Source organism: Polypterus senegalus, chromosome 9 (genome assembly GCF_016835505.1).
Source record: "Polypterus senegalus isolate Bchr_013 chromosome 9, ASM1683550v1, whole genome shotgun sequence".
Classification (NCBI taxonomy): domain Eukaryota; kingdom Metazoa; phylum Chordata; class Cladistia; order Polypteriformes; family Polypteridae; genus Polypterus; species Polypterus senegalus.
Window position 1 is genome coordinate 124,849,857 of NC_053162.1, and position 23,318 is coordinate 124,873,174.

The following is a 23,318-nucleotide window of genomic DNA, read 5'->3' on the forward strand; positions in this document are numbered from 1 at the left end:
AGATGGTCAGGGTGGTGTTTGACACAAACTCAGCGAAACTGCGAGAGAAAGTTTTAAGTGCCAGGACTAAGGTAACATTAAATAAGCTATGGACATAGCGAGATGGCACCAGCACAGCTGGGAACCTTCGATGCAAGTACACCGAGTGGCTCACGTGAACTGGCGCAGTGCACAGATAAAAAGCAACAGTTCCAAAAAGCGCTGAACAAAAACCGAATTACACAGTTGAAAAGGCAGCAAAAAATATGAAGCGTCTGATAAGCATATTCATAAATGCAGCTACTGTGGAAACAAAGCACACGGTGGAAAAAGTCAATGTCCCGCTAAAGGAAGACAGTGTAAAAAACCCGTGCATGCAGTGTGTCAGGTCTCAGATAAAGAAGAAGACGAGCTGTTTATTGATGCAGTAAGAAACGAATCGATGAATGAAACCTGTCATCTTTACAACGATTGACAAACACGGAATGTAACTTGAACACAACACATCGTACAAATACGACCTGATTGAAAGAAATAATGATAATCAAATCCTTGATGACAGCAACATTCAATAACACTCACAAAACAATTACTGTATATTGACAATCATGTTACGTTATTTTTAAAATGTTCCCTTTTCTTTTTCATAACTTCTACTTCTCCACTGCGATACGCGGGTATATATTTAAATGTATATATATACCCGATCTACAGTACATACTCGCATAGACAAGCCACATGCTGTGGCTCAATTGTAAGTCTTAAGCCTCTAATGCCGACATTCGAGGTTCGATTCCGAGAGGGATGCACTGAGTATGTACGCGCTACTGATTCATTTTACCTTCGCATCTCCTTGGTTTGGGACGTATGAAAAAATATTAGGTTAACGCAGAATCATGTTACGTTATTTTTAAAATGTTTCCCTTTATTAGCACAAGCACAGCTGAGAAGCTTCGATGCATGTACTCCATAACGCGTTAAAAATAACGCATTTAATCACACTTTCAATTCCAAGCAAGCGGGAACTTTTGTCAATGCATCATTTCCTGGTACATCCATTACACTGATGCACACATCACAGCTACAAAAATGTTAGAGTCGGAATAAAGCCGTTCCTACGACTGATCATTTCGACTTCCGAGAAGCCTTGATAAAAGCATGGTTTTGTGCACAATGAAAAGCAAGCAAAATTAGATGCATTACAGAAAGCGGACTTTGTGGCTCTTACTGGGGATCATTGGACTTCCGTGACCGTTAGTAATTCTAATTACATCTAATTACAAAATGTTCAATGATCACACTGTTTTAGCCTAATGTACAAAATAATTTTGGCTAAGGTTACTCAGAGTTTAAAGATTAAGTTGGTCAAATTACCTTTTATGTTTCTGAATTATTTTTTTTAGAAGAAAAACTGCACTTTATGTTGAAATTTTGGTTATTATTATTTAAAGACAATACTATTCTGAAAATCTACTTAAAGTACTTAAACTACCACTTTATTTTTAAGTCTGCCCAATTTTAACCAGGGATGATATTTTTGTTTCTGTTTTGAATTCAAATGCAGTTTAAAGGCTTTTTTTTTTTCAGAAATTAAAACAGCTTCAGTTTACAATATTCATGTACATGTCTATTATTTGATTCTGTCGCCCACTAAAACACTTTTAAATTAAAAAAAAACATTTGCGATTTGGGGCAAATTTCGTGTGCGATTACATACGATTAATCAAGATTAATTCTTACACAGCCTCTAATTAATTGGATTAATTTTTTAATCGAGTCCCACCTAATATATATATATATGTGGATATATATATGTAGATTTGTATATATAAATGTGTATATACAGTATATATGTAGATATGTATATGTGTATATACAGTATGTATATATACAGTATGTATATATATGTATGTGTGTATATGTATATATATATATATATAACTGTGTATATATATGTGTATAGATGTGTATATATATATATATTTATATATATATATATATGCCAGCAACACTCATGACAATGACAAAACAATTACATTGTCAATCATGTTACGTTATTATTAAAATGTTTCCTTTTCTTTTTACTTCTCGCTGCCAATTGCAGGTATTTTGCTATATATATATATATATATATATATATATATACAGATATATATATATATATATATATACAGATATATATATATATATATATACATATATATATATATATATATATATATATATACAGATATATATATATATATATATATAAATAGATAGATATGACAACAACACTCATATCAATGACAAAACAATTACATTAACAATCATGTTACGTTATTTTTAAAATGTTTGCTTTTCATTTTCATAACTTCTTTAACACACTACTTCTCCGCTGCGAAGCGCGGGTATTTTGCTAGTACATTATATAAACCTGTTTATCCAGAGCAGGATTGCAAAAAACCTGGGGCCTCATCCATAATGCTGTGCATAGAATTCACACTAAAATATAGTGTACGGACAAAAGCAGAAATGTGCGTATGCACAAAAAAATCCAGATGCATGAATCTATGCATGTGCCAACTTCCACATTCTTCCGCTCCATAAATCCCAATCAGTATGAAACGTAACGCACGTGCACATGCCTGCTGCCACTCCCCAACTCCTCCCAGAATTATTCCTCTTTGAATATGCAAATCAATATAAATAGCCCTTAAGCTCAGCATTCTGTGAAAAGACAATGGCAAATACCAAGTGGAGGCAAGGAAAACGTACTATTTGTGGGTTTAAACAGTGATATAAAGAACAAAAGGAAGTTGATTGAGTGACACAGTGTCAGAGAAACTCGAAAGCTCAAAAAGCTAAAAAAGAAGTTGTCAGATATCAAAGTTGCCGTGAAAAGGCGAGTTGTAGCCCACCGTCTGAGTGTTATATAAAAGCTTATTAGGGTACAGAGAAAAGAAAAAAATAGGCACACAGTGGGGAAAAAAGGCTCGAAATATCAACTTTAATCTCGAAATTTCCACTTTAATCATGTAGTTTATTTTGTCATTAAAGGAGAACATCATAAACTTAATCTTAAAATCATTTAATTTACTAGTTTCTCAAATCCCATCATAACTAAAGTAGCACGTTAAATGCTTTGTTTTGTATATGTTCTTCTATGTGCTGTGTGTGTGAATCACTACATACTCCTTAAACGGGCTTTCTCTTCCTCTGACAGGACACAGAATCCATTATATTCATGATATTTCAGCTCTCTGAATAATTTAAATACTGAGCTGTATACTTGATATCATTTTCATGACGATTAGAATTAAAACATTTTATTAACCATTGGAACACGGTGGCACAGTGATAGTGATGAGCTGGCGCCCTGTCCAGAGATTGTTCCTGCTTCACGCAAGATGCTTGCTGCGCCGTACGCGACCATTGATGAAATAATTTACTGCAGCAGTACTGTCTCTTTCAAATGTACTAGCCCCCACTTCCTGTCTTTCCTTTTCTTTCTCTAAGTACCTAATCGCAAACACAATCATCTCTGTAATAGATGTTAAGCCATCTGTAAGCTTAGAACACTGATGCTTCAAATCTTTTAAGGAACATTGAAATATCTTTGTAGTACATGTTTAATTATTCTATCCATCCAGGATTGCGCCAGTCCCAGCAAGAATACAGCACGAGGCAATCCCTGAACGGGCGCCAGCTCATCTCTACCGCTGTCCACCGTGTCCTCACATTTTTAATTATTAACAATATAGACTATTTAAATGATGTTAACTTTATCTGTATAATGTAATACACATATTTTGCTGCATTTCATCTTAAAGGATATTGTCATCATATGTAAATACACACTTTATAAAGTGGCTCAGGTTGTGCAGTATTATAACTTCATCGTAAGTTTACAGTGAGGTAAATGTACTTATAGATACAAACAGTTCTACAAGGAACATGTGATGGACTGATTGAGTTTGTTTGTTTATAGTTCTTGGGATGAAACTGTTTTAGAACCGTGAGGTCCCTACAGGAAAGGCTTTGAAGAGTTTGACGTATGGGAACAGTTCAAATAGAGCATGGCTGAGGCAGCGTGTACTTGATGCTGTATACCAATGATTCTCTTTCTGATCAGCTGCTGTAGAGCTATGATTCCACACTCAGATACAGTGGGATAAATACTTGAGAGTAACAACGCTAAAACAGCGATGGCATTTGGAATAGTTTTGCCATTCCGTGGACCATTATATTGTTACGGATTAATTACAATCATATGCCTTAAACTAATAAACAATATGCGGTTAATTTCAGGGTATTTGATATGGCTGTGTCAGGGATGTGGATCTAAAAAAGAAAGGGAAACTACACTGGAACAAAAGCACTGCTTTGGCGCTGGGTGTCGCCAGTTTGCAAAACCGAGTGGAGAACCGGTGTACACCAAAGATTTAGCTGGCGTGAAAATGTGTGTGGCTTTTTGTATACATCGTGATGTGAGCGTGGAAGTGGCGTTTGTAGTGAGCGTTTATACATGAGGCCCCTGGAGTCTACCCCTGCAGGTTTGGATGCAAGGCAGGAAAACTCTCTGGTATGCAATATAGATCATATGGCTTATGTTAAGAACAAAAAGAATAAGATATTTCATCTATCTATTTTGAGAGAGACAGAGAAACTGAAAAAAGGGGGACAAATGTTTTAAAACATAATTCTGCTAATAGATTATTTTCACAATATCAGGTATTTTGAGCTGTGAATATAAACTAAAAAAAGAACAATTAATAAATATAGAATAAATACAAAAACACATTAGTATGTTTAGTTTTTCACCAGTTGGCAGACACTCTTTGCTTACCTACCTGTAGTTCAGTAGAGACGTTGCCAACTCAGGAAGTTTACAAGGTTTGTAGCGCTTCATTGTTAAATTACTTTTTTAAAGCAAAAGTGTTTAGTCAGTAACAATATGCTTATCTTGTATGATGACCTTGTCAGTCTATTCATCAGTGCAGTTTTATTTAAAAGAAGGATTTCTTTGTGTGAAGTGGCAGGTGAATTATTGTAAATAAAACATAGACACCTGAGAAATAAACTGAAACTTTACTCACTCATGATTTTTCTGTCCATGCGGTAAAGATTTTGTTGACCAGCACATTTCAATTCCAGGGGTTTGAATTACATCTTGAAATACAGCAAGCACAAAGAAAGGTGGCATAGTAAATCGCTTTCTATTTCACATGCTTTACACGCCCATATTCAGCTCGCTCTTGCACCACAAATGCTTTGTGAACACCCTCCCTCCTTCACCAGCTGCCATCCACTGGATGAATATATGCTGGTGGCTTGTGGTGGATTACTTTTTGTTTTAGAGTTAAAAGTTACAAGGGTTAAAGACTAACGGTAAGAATATTCATTCAAAAACGAAAACTAAAAATATTTTTGGTAAATTATTTTATTTCAGTTAGTCTTTCTAGCTACTTTAATAGTTTCATTTAGTTTTAGTTTTTCATTTCAGTATTGTTAATTATTTTATTTCAGTTTATTAAAATGCTTTTTTAATAACAGTTTCAGTTTTTGTTAACTATAATTACCTTGCCCTGAATGGAATAATTTATTACAGCAGTACTATCTCTGTCAAATGTACCAACCCCCAATTCCTGTCCTTCCATTTTCTTTCTCCACGTAACCAATCGCCACACAATCAGCTTTGTAATAGATGTTAAGCCATCAGTACGCTTAGAACGCATCTGTAAGCATCTGTAATAAATGCAAAACCAGGTGTAAGCTTGGAACACAGACTCTTCAAAACTTTTAAGGAACACTGAAAAATCTTCATTATACATGTTTAATTATTCCATCCATCCATCCAGGGTCACACCAGTACGGGCAAGCTTAGAGTATGAGGCAGGAACAATCTTGGACAGGGCACTAGCTCATTGCTACTGCTCTAGTTCCATGACCCCACATGTTTAATTATTAACAGTTATTATTTAAATGAAGTTAGCAATTTATCTGTAAAATGTAATATACATACTTTAATGCATTTCATTATAAAAATGATATCAAGTATACTGTAAATCCTAATAACTCCAGGAGGATATCTCTTGGAAATCTAAATTGACTTGGAAGCCAGTCATAATTATCTGTAAATACATGCTCTCTTCTATTGAATTGAATTCCTTTATTATCATTGTATGGTACAATGAAATTCAATATACAACTCCTCCATAAATTTCCCATGAAATAATAAAAAATATTAATATGAATAAAAACAATGAAAAACATACAATATGAAAGCATAAGTACAATATACATGTACATCTAGTGTAGATAGTGCAAATGGTTAATAATTCAGCTCAGGTTGTGCAATATTACAGTTAAAATGCAAGTTAACAGTAAGGTAATTGTAATTATAAATAAAAACAGTTCTACCAGGAGCACTTGATGCACTGACTGAGTGCGTTTATAGCTCTTGGGAAGAAACTATTTCTGAGTTTTGAGGTTCATGCAGGAAAAGCTGTGAAGCATTTGCCAGAATGGAGAAGTTCAAATAGACTGTGGCATGGATTAATGGAATCCTTGCAGATGCTGGTGGCCTTCCTTAGCGCTGCAGCGTGTGCTATAATAACTGTGCTCTTGACACAACCCACTATAGAGCTCTCCAATCAGCAGCAGTGGTTCACTGAGAGTAACAACATTAAAGCTGCTATGGTATTTGGAATAGTTTGGCCATTCCTTATACCATTATGTTGTTACAGAATGATTACAATGAAGTGCTTTACATTTCTAAACAATATGCAGTTCATTTTGGTGTATTTGATAAAGCCTGCATCATAGATGTGAATCTAAAAAAAAAAGGGAATTGACGCAGAAACAGTACCACTGCTTTGACGCTTGGGTATCGCGAATTTGCAAAACTGAGCAGAAAAGTGCATATGTATGGTGTGAGGCTGTCATGAAAATGTGTGTGTCTTTACACCAAGTTTAGTTTATATACATCTCGAAGTGAGTGTGGAAATGGGCATACGCAACATTTTTGTGCATGTGCCCCTGAAATGATATTGCTCTATTTTTTTTTTTTTTTGCTCAACTTTTCATGAAGGCTATTCAGAGGCTATAAAATATGAATTGGCAAGAGTTGGAGACTCATTAGATGATTTAATTGATTTGACTTTGAAAATTTGCACTAGACTTAATGAAAAGCATAGACACACAATATTTTTCTAGTCAATACATTTTTCCTATCGGTTTCTTATTTTCAATGTTTTTAAACTTAAATAATTCACTTTTACTTCTTTCTTTACCTTTTGTTGTTTAATTTACTGCAGCACTAGTTGGTTTTTCTTGTGAGCACTGCCATTTTGTGACATGGTTGCTATGGAGTGACAACAGTTGCTTGTTTGTGTGATGAAATAAACTGTAAATGGAAGATGTGTATACATTATCATCAAAGATTGTGGATATTCTTCAAACCTTTTGTCATAAATGCTTAGCTTGTTTTCCTTGCAACAAAATGATTATTACTGTTTTTTGACTTTTGTTTCATGTGGTGACTTAGACAACAGCTTAGGTTGATTTTTGGTTTTGAGCCTTTGCTAGTTTACTTATTACAGTTCATCTGCTTACCTGGTCTGCTTTAACACTTTCACCTGGGGTACACAGAAGGGTTTTTACTCTTTCTGTTTCTCTCTTGCGTATCTTTTCTCAAAGAGAATGTTGCTGTTCAGATCCCATTATAGTTGGCAAGGTGGTAAGACTCTGAAATCTAAATCACCTTCTAATTAGGAGCACATGTTGTAACTATGGGGAACTTTGAATACTTGCAATATATATATATATATATATCCTAATTTACATGCAAAGTATTCTACTTACTCAGTACAAGACTATACTTGCTATGTGGAGTGGCAAGATCCAAACTAAAAACAATTAACTGTTTGTGGCACTTTAAGAATATAGAAAAATGTGAGCATTTCTTGGTGCATCTAAATATTTTATCTGTGGGCCTACGGGGGTAGTTTAGTGTTATTATGATATACTTGTCAGCTTAGTAGTTGGCAGTTTGCATATGGAAGACATTTCCTTCTTAGTATTTGACTGCTTGTATCCAATTGTGTTTCACCAAGCTAAAGTAACATAAGCTAAAGATTAATTGAAGTCTCAGGATATTAAGGCCTAGTTCTAGGATAATAAGGATTGCTTACTGCCTTTGCCACCAGTTGCTTGTGCCATGATAATATGCTTTCCAGTATGAGTATGCCTTTATGAAATAGAAGGTGCTATATTTGCCTCTACTTATTATATTTATATATATTCATCAATTTTTTTTTTAATTGCTTTTATATTTTTAGTCCACTTGGCATATTATTCTATGATTTTGCTTGTACTTTACTTATTTTTTTAACTAGCAACTAGGAGCCAGATCGAATCGGGCTACAAATTCTACATTTGTGAAATCCATACTTTCTCCGCAAAGAATTATTTGTTTTTTTAAGTCCTTGAAATGATTTTGATATCATAGCACTGATTTGTGCTTAAAATAGACCTTTTCGACCAATGTAATGGAGAGCTTCCTGTTTAAACGGGGCTGTAAGACGTGAACTCAGCTCTTCGGCGCACCTCATTTGATTTTTTACAGCAAAACAAATTTTCAAAACAAACCGTATTTTACGACTCTAATCAGAGTTGGAGTAATAATTATGTTGGCGTGGTCATTTTAGATCTGAGATCGGCTAAAATTTAAACAATGACCGTTGTTAATACCCAGCCGTCGTTACTCAGTTTGCCAATAGATGTCAGAAGGACAGGTACCAAAACCGAACTGCTCAAAGATAGATTTTGATGAACCAACCAAATGGCGATACATTCTAAATTACTTACGGTTCCGGAGCTGTCGAAGGGTTTATATCAGTCGACGATGTTAGTCCTGGAAAGTATGCTCCACCAAACCAACGTTCCCAAAACCAAACAAACTTATTGTTATCTGCTCGAACCAACACTATACAATACAATACAGTTTATTTTTGTATAGCCCAAAATCACACAGGAAGTGCCGCAATGGGCTTTAACAGGCCCTGCCTCTTGACAGCCCCCCAGCCTTGACTCTCTGAGAAGACAAGGAAAAACTCCCAATAAAAACTTGTAGGAAAATGGAAGAAACCTCGGAAAGGCAGTTCAAAGAGAGACCCCTTTCCAGGTAGGTTGGGCGTGCAGTGGGTGTCAAAAGTAGGGGGTCAATACAATACAATATACTGAACAGAACAATTCCTTAAGACAGCATAATAATAAAAATTTTAGAAGTACGGTTTAACAGTAGATGATATGACATAATTAGGTTTGGATATTTTTAGAGTCCTGGAGACCTCATCCATCTAGCTGCCTCCCCATTTGGCCATGCCATGGCTGAAACGTTGCTCCGATGAAAGGACCCCTCTTTCCCATGATTCCTGTGATCCTCCATCAGGGATGACTTTACCATAGGCAGGCAAACAACTTGGCAGGTGGGCCGTGGCACCAATTGCCACATTTGGGTACCGAGAAAAGAAACAGAATAGGTGAGGGTTAGTATTCAAATATAATTATCATGTTACTTATGTTATAGTGCTAATGACTAACAACAGAGATGCAGTATGTACAGTTAATCAGCAGCTCTAGTCAGGATATGCTAAACTGAAGTAGTGAGTCTTCAGCCGGGATTTAAAGGCTGAGACTGAAGGGGCATCTCTTATGGAAGCAGGAAGACCATTCCACAGTTTAGGGGCCCTGTAACTAAAAGCTCGACCTCCCACTGTTATTTTATTAATCCTTGGAATCCTAAGCAGACCGGCATCTTGAGATCTTAATGTGCTCAGGTTTGTAAGTCATGATAAGTTCAGACAAGTAAGCGGACCTTGGCCATTTAATGCTTTATATGTTAAAAGGAGGATTTTGAAATCTGCCCTGAACTTAACTGGGAGCCAGTGTAAAGATTTAAGAACTGGGGTTATGTGTTCATATTTTCTTGTTCTTGTAATAATTCTTGCAGCGGCATTTTGGATTAACTGGAGGCTGTATAGAGAACAGCCAGTGAACACCGCATTGCAGTAGTCAATCCTACTAGAGATAAATGCATGAATTAATTTCTCACAATCCTGTTTATTTAGAAAGCCTTAATTTCCTAACATTTTTAAGATGGAAAAAACATGTTTTGGACGACTTTGTAATATGCTCTTTAAATGACATGCTAGAGTCAAAGATAACTCCTAGATTGCAGGCTGATTCAGTAAAATTAATTGGGATTCCAACTGAGTTAAATGACGACAAAATATTGCTGTGATCAGCGTCATTCCCTCCAACAATTAACATCTCTGTTTTATCTGTATTTAAAGACAAGTAGTTCTCATTCATCCATTCCTTTAATTCACTAACACAACTAATTAAAGACAACATCGGAGAAACTTCATTTGATTTAAATGAAAGGTATAACTGGGTGTCATCTGCATACGAGTGAAAATTAACATTATGTTTCCTAATGAGAGATCCCAGTGGAAGCATGTAAAGTGAAAACAGTAAAGGTCCCAGTACTGAGCCCTGCGGGACACCATATTGAACTTCTGTGTATAATGATGGAGTACTGTCTGCACATTTCTGTACATACTGGAATCGATTTGATAAATAAGAACTGAACCAAGCGAGCACGGGGCCTGTAAGCCCAACATCGTTTTCTAGCCTGTGCAGTAAAATAGAATGGTCAATGGTGTCAAATGCTGCACTTAAGTCCAACAACATAATTACAGTGGAGTTTCCTTCATCAGAGGATATCAGAATGTCATTTACAACCCATGTTAGTGCCGTTTCTGTACTATGACCAGTGCGAAAGCCAGACTGGAATTTCTCAAATAAATTGTAACGCGTAAGGTGTGACTGAAGCTGACTGGCGACTACTTTCTCTAGTATTTTAGAGAGAAATGGTAAATTTGAAATAGGCCTATAGTTATTTAGTATATGTGGGTCTAGGTCTGACTTTTTAAGTAAAGGTTTAATGACTGACACTTTTAGTGCATCAGGTACGGTGCCATGCAGTAATGAACTATTGATAATGGTTAGAATAGGTACTGTGATGCTGAGATCTGGGATCTTATATTTTTAATTTTCTCATTGAAGAAGTTCATAAACTCTCTACTGCTAATATCTGATGGTATTTTGCACTGTTGATCTGAATTGCCATTTGTTAATTTAGCCACTGCTCTAAAAAGTACCCTAGGATTTTTATTATTGCTATCTATTAATGTAGAATAGTATTCTGAGCGAGCTTTAAAGAGGGCTTTTTTATATTTATTTATACTCTCTGTCCATGCAATTTGAAAGACATGTAGCTTTGTTGTTCTCCATCTGCGCTCCAGTTTTCGACACTCTAATTTAAGAGCTCGAGTATTTTCATTAAACCAGGGAGAGTTTCATTTTATATACTGTATTATTGTTATTAAAGCCCGGGTATATGAAGCGTTGGTAACACAATAAACTACAGATCCCATAATGCAGCGCTTCAGCTGCCTTGCCGAACACTAACCGCGTTAATCAAGTCTACCTTATGATGCTGCAAGTTATTGTGAAGCTAGCTCACACGATGCTGAAGAGAAAAGTTGATTCTGAAAATAGAGCCTTTAAAAACCGATGAGAGGCTGAGTATGTGTTTACTGAACCAGTGTGTCTCATTTGTGGAGCTAATGTGGCTGTAATTACAGAATTTAATCTAAGACGGCACTACGAGACAAAACATCAGGGTAACCTGAATGCAATTCAGAAGATACAGAAAACAGCATAATTAAATAAGAATCTGACACTTCAGCGGACGTTTTAACCCGTGCACAATCACAAAGTGATTTCAAGTGAAGCTGCTTTTATGGGAGACACAAATGCACCAGTTCACCTTGCCCCACTTTCCCTGTTGCCAAGTAATGTTAAACCAAGTCGTCACTACGGTGTTCCCAAATACGCACTTTGCTGATAAACTGAGCGCACTGCGCACTGAGTTTGCACGGCGCTTTGGTGACTTTGAAGAACAAAAAAAGTCTGTCTACATGCGGCTCGAACCTTGTGCATGTTTGGTAGCACATATCTGTGTGAGAAGCTCTTCTCAGTGATAAAGACTAACAAAACAGCACACAGGAGTCGCCTCACTGATGAGCACCTGCAATCCATCCTGAGAATCTCCACAACACAGAACCTCACACCAAACAGAAACGAACCTGTGGCCAAAAAAAGATGCCAGGCGTCCAGCTCTAAAATGACATATGAGCAAAGACAACTGAATGATTTGATTTGTTATTGCTGAAAGGAACACATTTTATTTATATTTCCAGGTTTTGTTATGCAGCATGTTCATATTTGAATTTGTATAATTTTGACAGGATATATTTTTATGGAGAGCAAAATCTTTTGGGATATTTAAAATCTAAGTTTATTTTTATATAAAATTACATAAGAGTAAAGAAATTTGAATGTTTGTTCTTTTAACGTTTACTTTATTTCTAACTTGTATAATTTAGACAGGATATATTTTATGGAGAGCAAAATATTATAAGTTGTTTAAGGTTTGAGTTGATTTATTCACGAATAATATTCCTGTCTGTTTTTACCATTCCTACCAAAGATATTTCTGTCGACTAAATAAAAATTCCTTCTATTTAAAATTTAAATAGAACTTGAACAAATACGATACTTCATAATATCCACGCAGACTTGCACGTAAGAGCGGGAGTCATCCGTTTTAACAAGCAGCGTATTGCATTGATACGAAATAGCTGTGTGTGTAGATATGTAGATATGTATGTATATGTATATATATATGTTTATATATGTGTGTGTGTATAGATATGTATATATATATATATGTTTATGTGTGTGTGTGTGTGTGTGTAAATATTATATATGTAAATAACACTCATCACTCACAACAGTGACAAAACAATTTCATTGACAATCATGTTACGTTACTTCTCCTCTGCGAAGCGCGGGTATTTTGCTAGTCTATACTAATAAAAGGCAAAGCCCTCACTGACTGACTCATCACTAATTCTCCAACTTCCCGTGTAGGTAGAAGGCTGAAATTTGGCAGGCTTATTCCTTACAGCTTACTTACAAAAGTTAAGCACGTTTCATTTCAAAATTCTACACATAACGGTCGACAACGTCCGCCATGTTGAACTTTCTTATTTATGGCCCCATCTTCACGAAATTTGGTAGGCAGCTTCCCTGCGCTAACCAAAACCGATGTACGTACTTATTTTGGTGGTATGATGCCACTGTCAGCCAACATATTTAATTTTCCAAATGTCACTAATTCTCCAACTTCCCGTGTAGGTAGAAGGCTGGCCCCATCTTCACGAAATTTAGTAGGTGGTTTCCCTGCACTAACCAAAACCGATGTACGTACTTATTTTGGTGGTATGATGCCACTGTCAGCCGCCATATTTAATTTTCCAAAATTCACTAATTCTCCAACTTCCCGTGTAGGTAGAAGGCTGAAATTTGGCCGACTCATTCCTTACAGCTTACTTACAAAAGTTAAGCAGGTTTCATTTCGAAATTCAACGCGTAACGATCATAATGGTCAACAACGTCCACCATGTTGAACTTTCTTATTCATGGCCCCATCTTCACGAAATTTGGTAGGCGGCTTCCCTGTGCTAACCGAAACCAATGTACATACTTTTTTCAGTGGTATGACGACACTGTCAGCCGCCATATTGAATTTTCCAACGTCCCTAATTCTCCAACTTCCCATGTAGGTAGAAGGCTGAAATTTGGTACTTATTTCGGTGGTATGATGCCACTGTCGGCCGCCATATTGAACTTTTCAACAGTCTTTGTTACTTATGGGCCCATCTTCAAGAAATTTGGTACGCGGGTTCCCAACGCTAACTGAATCCTACTTACGCATATATATATCCGCCCATAGCCTGCAGCTCGGTCACTGTGTGAGGCGGCGTTGGGTCCCCCATCCCAACGCCTCCCACGTTGTTGGCTGCCTTCCTATATAAGGCCGTCCGTCGCTCCAGTCTCTACAATCCCTTCCTTGCTTCGCCACGGGATTCACGTCTCCCTGCTGATAACTACAGCCTTTTTATTTAATCCACGACTTCTCCGCTGTTTTATTGTTCATTTATTACGATTATAGTTATTGTGTAGGTATTTTAGACTTACTGTACATTGTTCAGATACCTATTTCCTTTATCATTCCAACCGTACCCGCATTAGCATGTCTATCGAGGTGATCACCTTCGATCAAACAACTGTCGCTTACCGAGTGGTTTCCATGCCCGGAGATGGCACCTACCTTTTCCATTCTCTTTGGAACATATTGCACGGCCATATCAGGCTCACTCTTGATATCCGGAGGAACATTCTGTCTTATGTATTGAATGACTGGGACAGGTTCAAGGTGTGGACTGATGGTACAGGAGATAATTATACTACACAGGAGCACAATAAGAGTGAAATGCTTAAGCCCTTCACCTATGCATCTGCATGTGAGTTGATGGTTGCCGCTGAATTGTTCGGTTATCGCTTTCAAGTGTACCGAAATGGCCAAATATTTTACACCTTTGGACAACCGCCAATGCCTTTTAAACATCTTAGATTCAAGGTGACGATTTCAGTAGTGGACACTTGTTTATGAATGTTTAAACTCTCAAAAGCTGGATGTGAAGTTATCGATGAAACTGGTTGTATACTTACAATGCTTGACAGATTCTGAATGTCACTTCAACACAAGTCCTACAAATACTGTTGTAAATGAAACAAACCATGAAACTCAAACCGATTATTACAGCAGCAATCCAAGCTGTGAGATTTGAGACAAGATTGCTTTTCACATGGCCAAATGTACATTGCATGCCTAAGAGTAACCTCAGCACACAGCTTGGTCATATTACAACCGGAGGGCCGAACTCAGAATGTGGTATACAAAGAGATCCTTAACAAATAATTATTGGTATATTTTCCCTCAGTTTAAAAAGGTTTAATTTTCTTCTTAATAAAACTTTTAGGGCAGTACTTCGCCGCTGCAAACCGCGGGTATTTTGCTAGTACAGTAATATGAAGTTTGTGAACCCCTCTCAGCCTGCATAATAATTTACTCTACTTTCAACAAAAACGATAACAGTGGTATGTCTTTCATTTCCTAGGAACATCTGAGTACTGGGGTGTTTTCCAAACAAAGATTTTTAGTGAAGCAGTATTTAGTTGTATGAAATTAAATCAAATGTGAAAAAGTGGCTGTGCAAAAATTTGGGTCCCCTTGTAATTTTGCTGATTTCAATGGTTACAGACCACCTACAAATCACCTTCAAAGACCTACAAGAACATCTTGCTGCAGATGGTGTATCTGTACATCATTGTACAATTCAGCGCAATTTGCACAAAGAATATTTGTATGGCAGGGTGATGAGAAAAAAGTCCTTTCTGCACTCACGCCACAAACATAGTCGCTTGCTGTATGCAAATGCTTATTTAGACAAGCCAGATTCATTTTGGAATAAAGTGCTTTGAACTGATGAGACAAAAATTGAGTTATTTGGTCAGAACAAAAAGAGTTTTGCATGGCGGGAGAAGAACACTGCATTCCAAGAAAAACACCTGCTACCTACTGTCAAATTTGATGGAGGTTCCATCATGCTGTGGGGCTGTGTGGCTAGTTCAGGGACTGGGGTCCTTGTTAAAGTCGAGGGTTGGGTGAATTCAACCCAATATCAACAAATTCTTCATGATAATGTTCAATCATCAGTCACAAAGTTGAAATTACACAGAGGTTGGATATTCCAACAAGTCAATGACCCAAAACACAGTTCGAAATCTACAAAAGCATTCATACAGAGGGAGAAGTACAATGTTCTGGAATGGCTGTTACAGTCCCCTGACTTGAATATCATCGAAAATCTATGGGATGATTTGAAGCAGGCTGTCCATGCAGCCATCAAATTTAACTGAACTGGAGAGATTCTGTATGGAAGAATAGTCAAAAATACCTCCATCCTGAATCCTGACACTCAGCAAAAGCTATAGGAGGCATCCAGAGGCTGTTATATTTGCAAAAGGAGGCTTAACTAAGTGTTGATGTAATATCTCTGTTGGGGTGCCCAAAGTTATGCACCTGTCTAATTTTGTAATGATGCATATTGCATATTTTCTGTTAATCCAATAAACTTAATGTCACTGCTGAAATACTACTGTTTCCATAAGGCATGTCATATATGAAAAGGAAGCTACTACTTTGAAAGCTCAGCCAATGATAAACAAAAATCTAAAGAATTAAGAGGGTTTCCCAAACTTTTTCATATAACTGTATAACAGATCAGTGTGTATGGCTATTTTACGTAGCCTAACAAGTACAGCCATTAACTTAATCTTTCTTTGTCTTGTTTTAAAGTGCATCACTTCTTCCATGTGTCCAGATTGAAAGTGATGGTGTCTTATGTATTTCAATTCCTTGTTTCCCATCATAGTGGATTGAGAAACTATAGTATGATACGGAGACAATATTGTATTCAAATGTGAGAGGAGCCCACATGCACAACTCATACTGTACTTTGTAAGAGATATGGTCCACAGAAGATGTCTTGGATTCTAGTCTGGGATATTTATGCTCCAACACTGTTGTGCTGCTTCATCACAGATTGCTTGAGAAATTAAAATAGGTCATCTGAATGTGACGATATAGAAAGAGGGATGCTTTAATCAAAATATTTATTTGAATGCATTTTGTTAATTGGCATTGTTATGCTTATGTCTTTTTTAGTCACTTTTGTCATTTCCACAGTTGTAGAGTTGTAGCTGGTGATTGTTGTCTCTGAGCCTGCTGCTGTGCACACTGTCACATGCTTCTTAGGATGCAGGTGTTGGCATGTTTAGCGATGGCTGGCTTTTAGATTAATTGGGTCCAATCACAATGTAAGTAGTAAGTAATTCTAGTATCATTTTCGTCAAGTGCCGTCATGGTTTGTTTTTCTGCTAGTGCAGTATTTGATCTGTCCATTTGTTCCTTTGTGTCTTATTTTTTTATTTGATTTCAGGAGGCAGCTGTTATAGGTTAGTTCATCAATTTATTTTGGTTTAGGGCTGGTTAGGTGAAGTAAGCTCTTGTGAACTCAGCAGGTTCCTGGTTTACAGTTAGTAGAGTCAGTCTGATCGCTCACCTTTTTCACACAGCAAAAAAAAGTTTGCTATCTTCCAGTCTATAATTATTTCTCTAGTATGCAATGAGTGTTGAAAAATGCATATTAAGAATTTATATATTGTAGTCCCAGCTTTCTTGAACACTCCTGGGTATAGTTTATAAAGCACTTGTCATTTCTTTGTTGTTTATTACCTTTTACTTTTCAATCTCTAAATCAATTCATATGTCATAATTATTGCTTATAGCTGCTTAGAGGGTCCCATGTTTTTTTTTTTTTTTTTAATAAATGTTGACACGAAGATAAATCACAAATGTTTCTACTTACTACTTTACAGGTCATTTATATCATCTAGTCCTTATTTATTCCTATGAAATACTGAATAACAGTGGTTGCAGTTTTCTTAACTCACCAGCGTATTCCGTTAAGAAGAGGTTACTATTTAAGGGTAATTTTTAATTCCTCAATGTAGGGTGAGATCAAATGTGCTTCTCTTCAACACAGCTCATCTTTTGTATGATGGTGTCTGTATAAATCCACTAACCCTTGGACTGCTGCTTATCTTTAGTTTCAATGTTTTCCTACTATCTCTATCTAAAGGATGTTTGTTTTCAGTGAAGGTCTGAAATTCATTATAAGGCCTCTGGGATCACAGTAGACAGTTATACAGTTAGTTGAATAGGGATTCAAATTAGTGAAGTGCATAATGTGAACTAATATATAAAGAAACATATAGCAAAAATGCTTAAAAATTGTATATAAACAAAACCTTAAAGAAATTACAGACATCACTGCTGCTGGTATGCTATGTATAACCCCAATGTGTATTTGATTCATTTGTCTTATATATAGCCTTCATTTTGAGTTTTGTTTGTATATTTTGTCTCTGTCCAGTTTGATTAGGGGAGGTTATTCTGTTTCTAGGTAATTAACTAATCGTGTAAGTTTTTCTTGTTCCTAATCAAATTTCTTTTTTTAATTTAATTTAGCATATACAGTACATTTAATTATCCGATTTATGGTTATTCTATACTACACAATTTTCATTCTGACATGCTAATTGGGTTTAATACTTTAATTTAAATACACATTTCTCATGGTTATTTCTTAATTAAACAAGATCAGCATAATACAGTGGTGTGAAAAACTATTTGCCCACTTCCTGATTTCTTATTCTTTTGTATGTTTGTCACACAAAATGTTTCTGATCATCAAACACATTTAACCACTAGTCAAATATAACACAAGTAAACACAAAATGCAGTTTTTAAATGATGGTTTTTATTATTTAGGGAGAAAAAAAATCCAAACCTACATGGCACTGTGTGAAAAAGTAATTGCCCCCTTGTTAAAAAATAACCTAACTGTGGTGTATCACACCTGAGTTCAATTTCCGTAGCCACCCCCAGGCCTGATTACTGCCACACCTGTTTCAATCAAGAAAGCACTTAAATAGGAGCTGCCTGACACAGAGAAGTAGACCTAAAGCATCTCAAAAGCTAGACATCAAGCCAAGATCCAAAGAAATTCAGGAACAAATGAGAACAGAAGTAATTGAGATCTATCAGTCTGGTAAAGGTTATAAAGCCATTTCTAAAGCTTTGTGACTCCAGCGAACCACAGTTAGAGCCATTATTCACAAATGGCAAACACATGGAACAGTGGTGAACCTTCCCAGGAGTGGCCGGCCGACCAAAATTACTCCAAGAGCGCAGAGACAACTCATCTGAGAGGTCACAAAAGACCCCAGGACAACGTTTAAAGAACTGCAGGCCAAACTTGCCTCAATTAAGGTCAGTGTTCACGACTCCACCATAAGAAAGAGACTGGGCAAAAACAGCCTGCATGGCAGATTTCCAAGACACAAACCACTGTTAAGCAAAAAGAACATTAGGGTTCGTCTCAATTTTGCTAATAAACATCTCAATGATTGCCAAGACTTTTGGGAAAATACCTTGTGGACTGATGAGACAAAAGTTGAACTTTTTGGAAGGCAAATGTCCTGTTACATCTGGCGTAAAAGGAACACAGCATTTCAGAAAAAGAACATCATGCCAACAGTAAAATATGGTGGTGGTAGTGTGATGGTCTGGGGTTGTTTTGCTGCTTCAGGACCTGGAAGGCTTGCTGTGATAGATGGAACCATGAATTCTACTGTCTACCAAAAATCCTGAAGGAGAATGTCCGGCCATCTGTTCGTCAACTCAAGCTGAAGCGATCTTGGGTGCTGCAACAGGACAATGACCCAAAACACACCAGCAGATCCACCTCAAACAAAATGAAGACTTTGGAGTGGCCTAGTCAAAGTCCTGAACTGAATCCAATTGAGATGCTATGGCATGACTTTAAAAAGACGGTTCATGCTAGAAAACCCTCAAATAAAGCTGAATTACAACAATTCTGCAAAGATGAGTGGGCCAAAATTCCTCCAGAGCGCTGTAAAAGACTCATTGCAAGTTATCGCAAACGCTTGATTGCAGTTATTGCTGCTAAGGGTGGCCCAACCAGTTATTAGGTTCAGGGGGCAATTACTTTTTCACACATGGCCATGTAGGTTTGGATTTTTTTCTCCCTAAATAATAAAAACCATCATTTAAAAACTGCATTTTGTGTTTACTTGTGTTATATTTGACTAATGGTTAAATGTGTTTGATGATCAGAAACATTTTGTGTGACAAACATGCAAAAGAATAAGAAATCAGGAAGGGGGCAAATAGTTTTTCACACCACTGTATGTTCTACTTTAACTGCACAAGCGTGCCATGTTTTATTATTAGACTCTTTTTCTTTCTCTAGCACAAGTGCCAAAATTTGTTTCTCTTGTTTCTGTGTTCAGCCAGTTAAATGGTGTTTGGCTGAATTTAACTTTAATTCTTTGGCTTAACATTTTTTGACATTAAAAAATGTTTGGCAGTTGGCACAAGGATTAGCACTGGTACCTCAAAAATGGTGGGTTTTCTGTAGGTGTTCTGGATTATTCCAGCGTCCCAAAGATGTGCATGTTTGTTTATTTGGCAAATGGAAACTGGTACAGTTTAGGTATGGATACTGTGACGAAATGTCATCTCATTGAGGACTTGTGTATTTGGAATTATGAGGCAGTAGTAGTAGTCACTTGGCCACTCCTAAATTCATGAAAAGTAATATGAGCCAACCTGAAGTTTTTAATACTTTTTATAGGTTGTAGCAACTATAATAATGCTGGAACGGAAGCTACCTCGATGGATGTGGACAAGGATTGGTATTTGTGGAAAAGAATATGGATTAAAGAACAAATGGTACTTAAGGTAAGAATAAAAACATGCTTGTGGTTGTATCCTTTAATTGTGTGTTCATTTGCTGATGTCTTTACCATTGCTTTCTGTTTTTTAATTTCCGTTTAGAGTTGAAAGCTGTAAAACACATGCTACTAAGAAACTGAATCATAATAAATCTGACTTCAATGAGAGCTTCACACATGAGATAGGAATGGCAGTGTCTAATGTGAATCCATGTTCTGCTAATGGAGAATCCAATAATCACTCCCAAACATCTTTAAAAGGCTTGAAAATCGCCAGTAAAAACTCTGTAAACCAGGTGAATGTAGAAAATGATGTACTGGAAGATATATGTTATGTCTGAAATAATAATTTTACCTTAAAAAGAACAAGTAGTTAACTTTCAGATTTAAATAATGACAACAATAAAAAAGTTCACATGTGCTTTTACCTGTCATCTTCATATGCAGGGCAGATAGTGACAAAATATATACAGAAGGAAAGATTTGACAAAATATACTCCATTCAGTATAATGTGGGTATAAATGATGCAAATGCTATCAGCAATTAATATCTGTGAACTGAAATGAGCATAATCATAAGTTAACATTTCTAAATGAAACATATGTTTCAGTAAAATACAGAAAAAATTCCGGTACAACAAATATATTTACAACGAAATTTTCATCCACAGAGCACTTAGTTCTGTGGTCACACCTTGGTTGTGCACAATGATCTCCCAACAGAAACATTGTAATTTTTTTTTTTGCTGTTTTTGTTTTCTGTGGTTTTCAGTGATACCTTTTGCTTATTCCTCATCAACATTTGAAAACATCCATTGGAATTTAACTCATTGTCACCCTCCTATAGAAATGGCAGATACAAAAAAACGATAACAGTTCATATTAGAAAAAAATTTGCAGCTCTCAATTGCGGCAAAATGAAAAAAGACGTTGCCAGTGAATTTGGAATTTTGCCATCGACGCTGTCAACTTTCTTGAAAGACTGAGCAAAAGAAGAGGAAAAATCTTGGGTTGCAGTATGCAAACTGCAGCATTTGAAGAAAAAGCAGTTTTTATGTGGTTCAGTGATGCTCGTTCAAGAAGCATTCCTATTAATGCGGCACTCATTCAAAAAAATGTGAGGTTTCTAAACTCTCCTAGGACCTCCCCCAACTGGACAACACGCCGAAGAGCGTCCCAAAGTGCGATCATCAAGTCTGTGGAAGTCTGTTTATCCATTGCCGGGGCAATAGCAGGCTCACAGCTCTGCTACGGCTCTTCACCGAAGCAAACAGAAAAGACCTCAATGGGTGATGCAAGGAACATTATAAATGCAGGGAACAATATTACTTGGCTATTAACCTAATCTAACTCCCAAACCTTGCCTGATTGCTGTGTCTGTGTATCGGAGAGTGGCAGATCCCACTACAATAAATAACTGTGCTGTTCCTGTTTCAAGCTGAATAAAGTTGGTTTTGCTAAAGTACTGAGACACACCTACATGTTTTAGGGTGTAAGACAGGGACTTGCAGCGTGACCCCGATCTTTTAGGGTTTGCTTCTGTGGCACTTCTCTGTAGCACTGTGAGCCTGCTGTTGCCCTGCCCCGGCAACGGACAAACAATCTTCTGCAGACATGGCAATCGTGCTTCGGGATGCACTTCAGCGTGTCGTTCCTGTTGGGTGGGGGGGTGAGAGGATCCAAAATGAGTTCAGAAACTTCATAATATAAAGAAGAAGAAAAGGATGATTCAGCTTCTGATTGGCAACTGTGCTGCCCACAACATGCTTCCACATTTTCCCATTGATTTCCTCCCACCCAATTTCACAGCACTGCTTCAGCCGTTGTATTTGGGCATCATTTGCACCCTGAAAGTGTATTATCCCAAGGAAATGCTGAGAAAAATTCTCGTCAGCATAACTTGTAAACAGGAGGAGATTAAAATTAACGCAAAAGATTAAGCTATTGAAAAGATTGCAAATGCCTGGGCAAAAGTTAAAGAAAGCACTATAGTGACAGATACAGAATCTCATTACTATGAAATTTTCATTACAACAAAATATTTTTTAGGTCCCTGGCACTTTGTTGTAACAGAATTTTACCTGTAGTATATGTATACAGTATTTATTAATGTTCAAAATTGTGCAAATGGTTATTTAAGGGGAATTTTAAAAACATTTGTAGACAATATTAACTGAGAATAAAATTTAGTATGGTACAACATTCTATGTTAAAAATCACAATAAATACCTGAAAAGCAAGATTCTATACATTTTGTTTGTATTATTTTTTTTACAGTTTAATATATTTTTAGTCCTTACAGACTGATAATCTTGAAAATTTTGCTGTTGCCAATTTATGTTTTAATGTTCCTAATTTAAACTATTTCATTTTTTGACTTCTTTTTGAGGTCTTCCTTGTCTTAGCAATGAATGATATGTTCAGACAGAGAACTAAGGTATTTAAATAATACCACTACTTCATTATTATGCTAAGAAGTTCAGGCCTAAGCTGCTGTAAGAGATTAATGCTATTGTAGAGTTTCTTACTAATAACTATAAGTTACATTTGTACAATAGACTTTACGTAATGAAGCTCCTCATAAAACAAAGAATCAATCAGAAACAAATCTTTTACATTTTAGTTTCCAATCAAGGTTAATTTATGTATAGTTAATTCAGAGGTCTTCAGATTATACAGCAGTTTATAATAGAGTCAGTCCTGGACTGCCACAGTGCCCATTGTTTTGCTTGTTCATTATTTTGTTTGTTTGATTGATTTCTGTTTTTCCCTTCCCAGAAACTTTACTCTTCAATGGCCAATTCAAACCATCCATTACTAATCCTGTTTAATTTGTAAGAAACTCCTACATTAGCAAGGTTTACCACTTTATTTACAAAATCCTGTTGATGCAAGTGTAAATAATTAGTTTGCAGATGAAACATAAGTACTGCTTA

General features: G+C 36.4%; 1 protein-coding gene across 3 annotated transcripts in view; it reads left to right on the plus strand.

Moving 5' to 3' along the window:
• LOC120535723 (transient receptor potential cation channel subfamily V member 6-like) overlaps positions 1-23,318 on the plus strand; it is a 111,570-nt gene that overhangs the window by 63,982 nt on the left and 24,270 nt on the right. For all 3 annotated transcript variants that reach the window (XM_039763748.1, XM_039763747.1, XM_039763749.1), the window contains 2 exons: positions 20,283-20,389; positions 20,486-20,678. In XM_039763748.1, the coding sequence (XP_039619682.1) occupies positions 20,283-20,389; positions 20,486-20,678 (300 nt within the window). The remainder of the gene's footprint in view (positions 1-20,282; positions 20,390-20,485; positions 20,679-23,318) is intronic.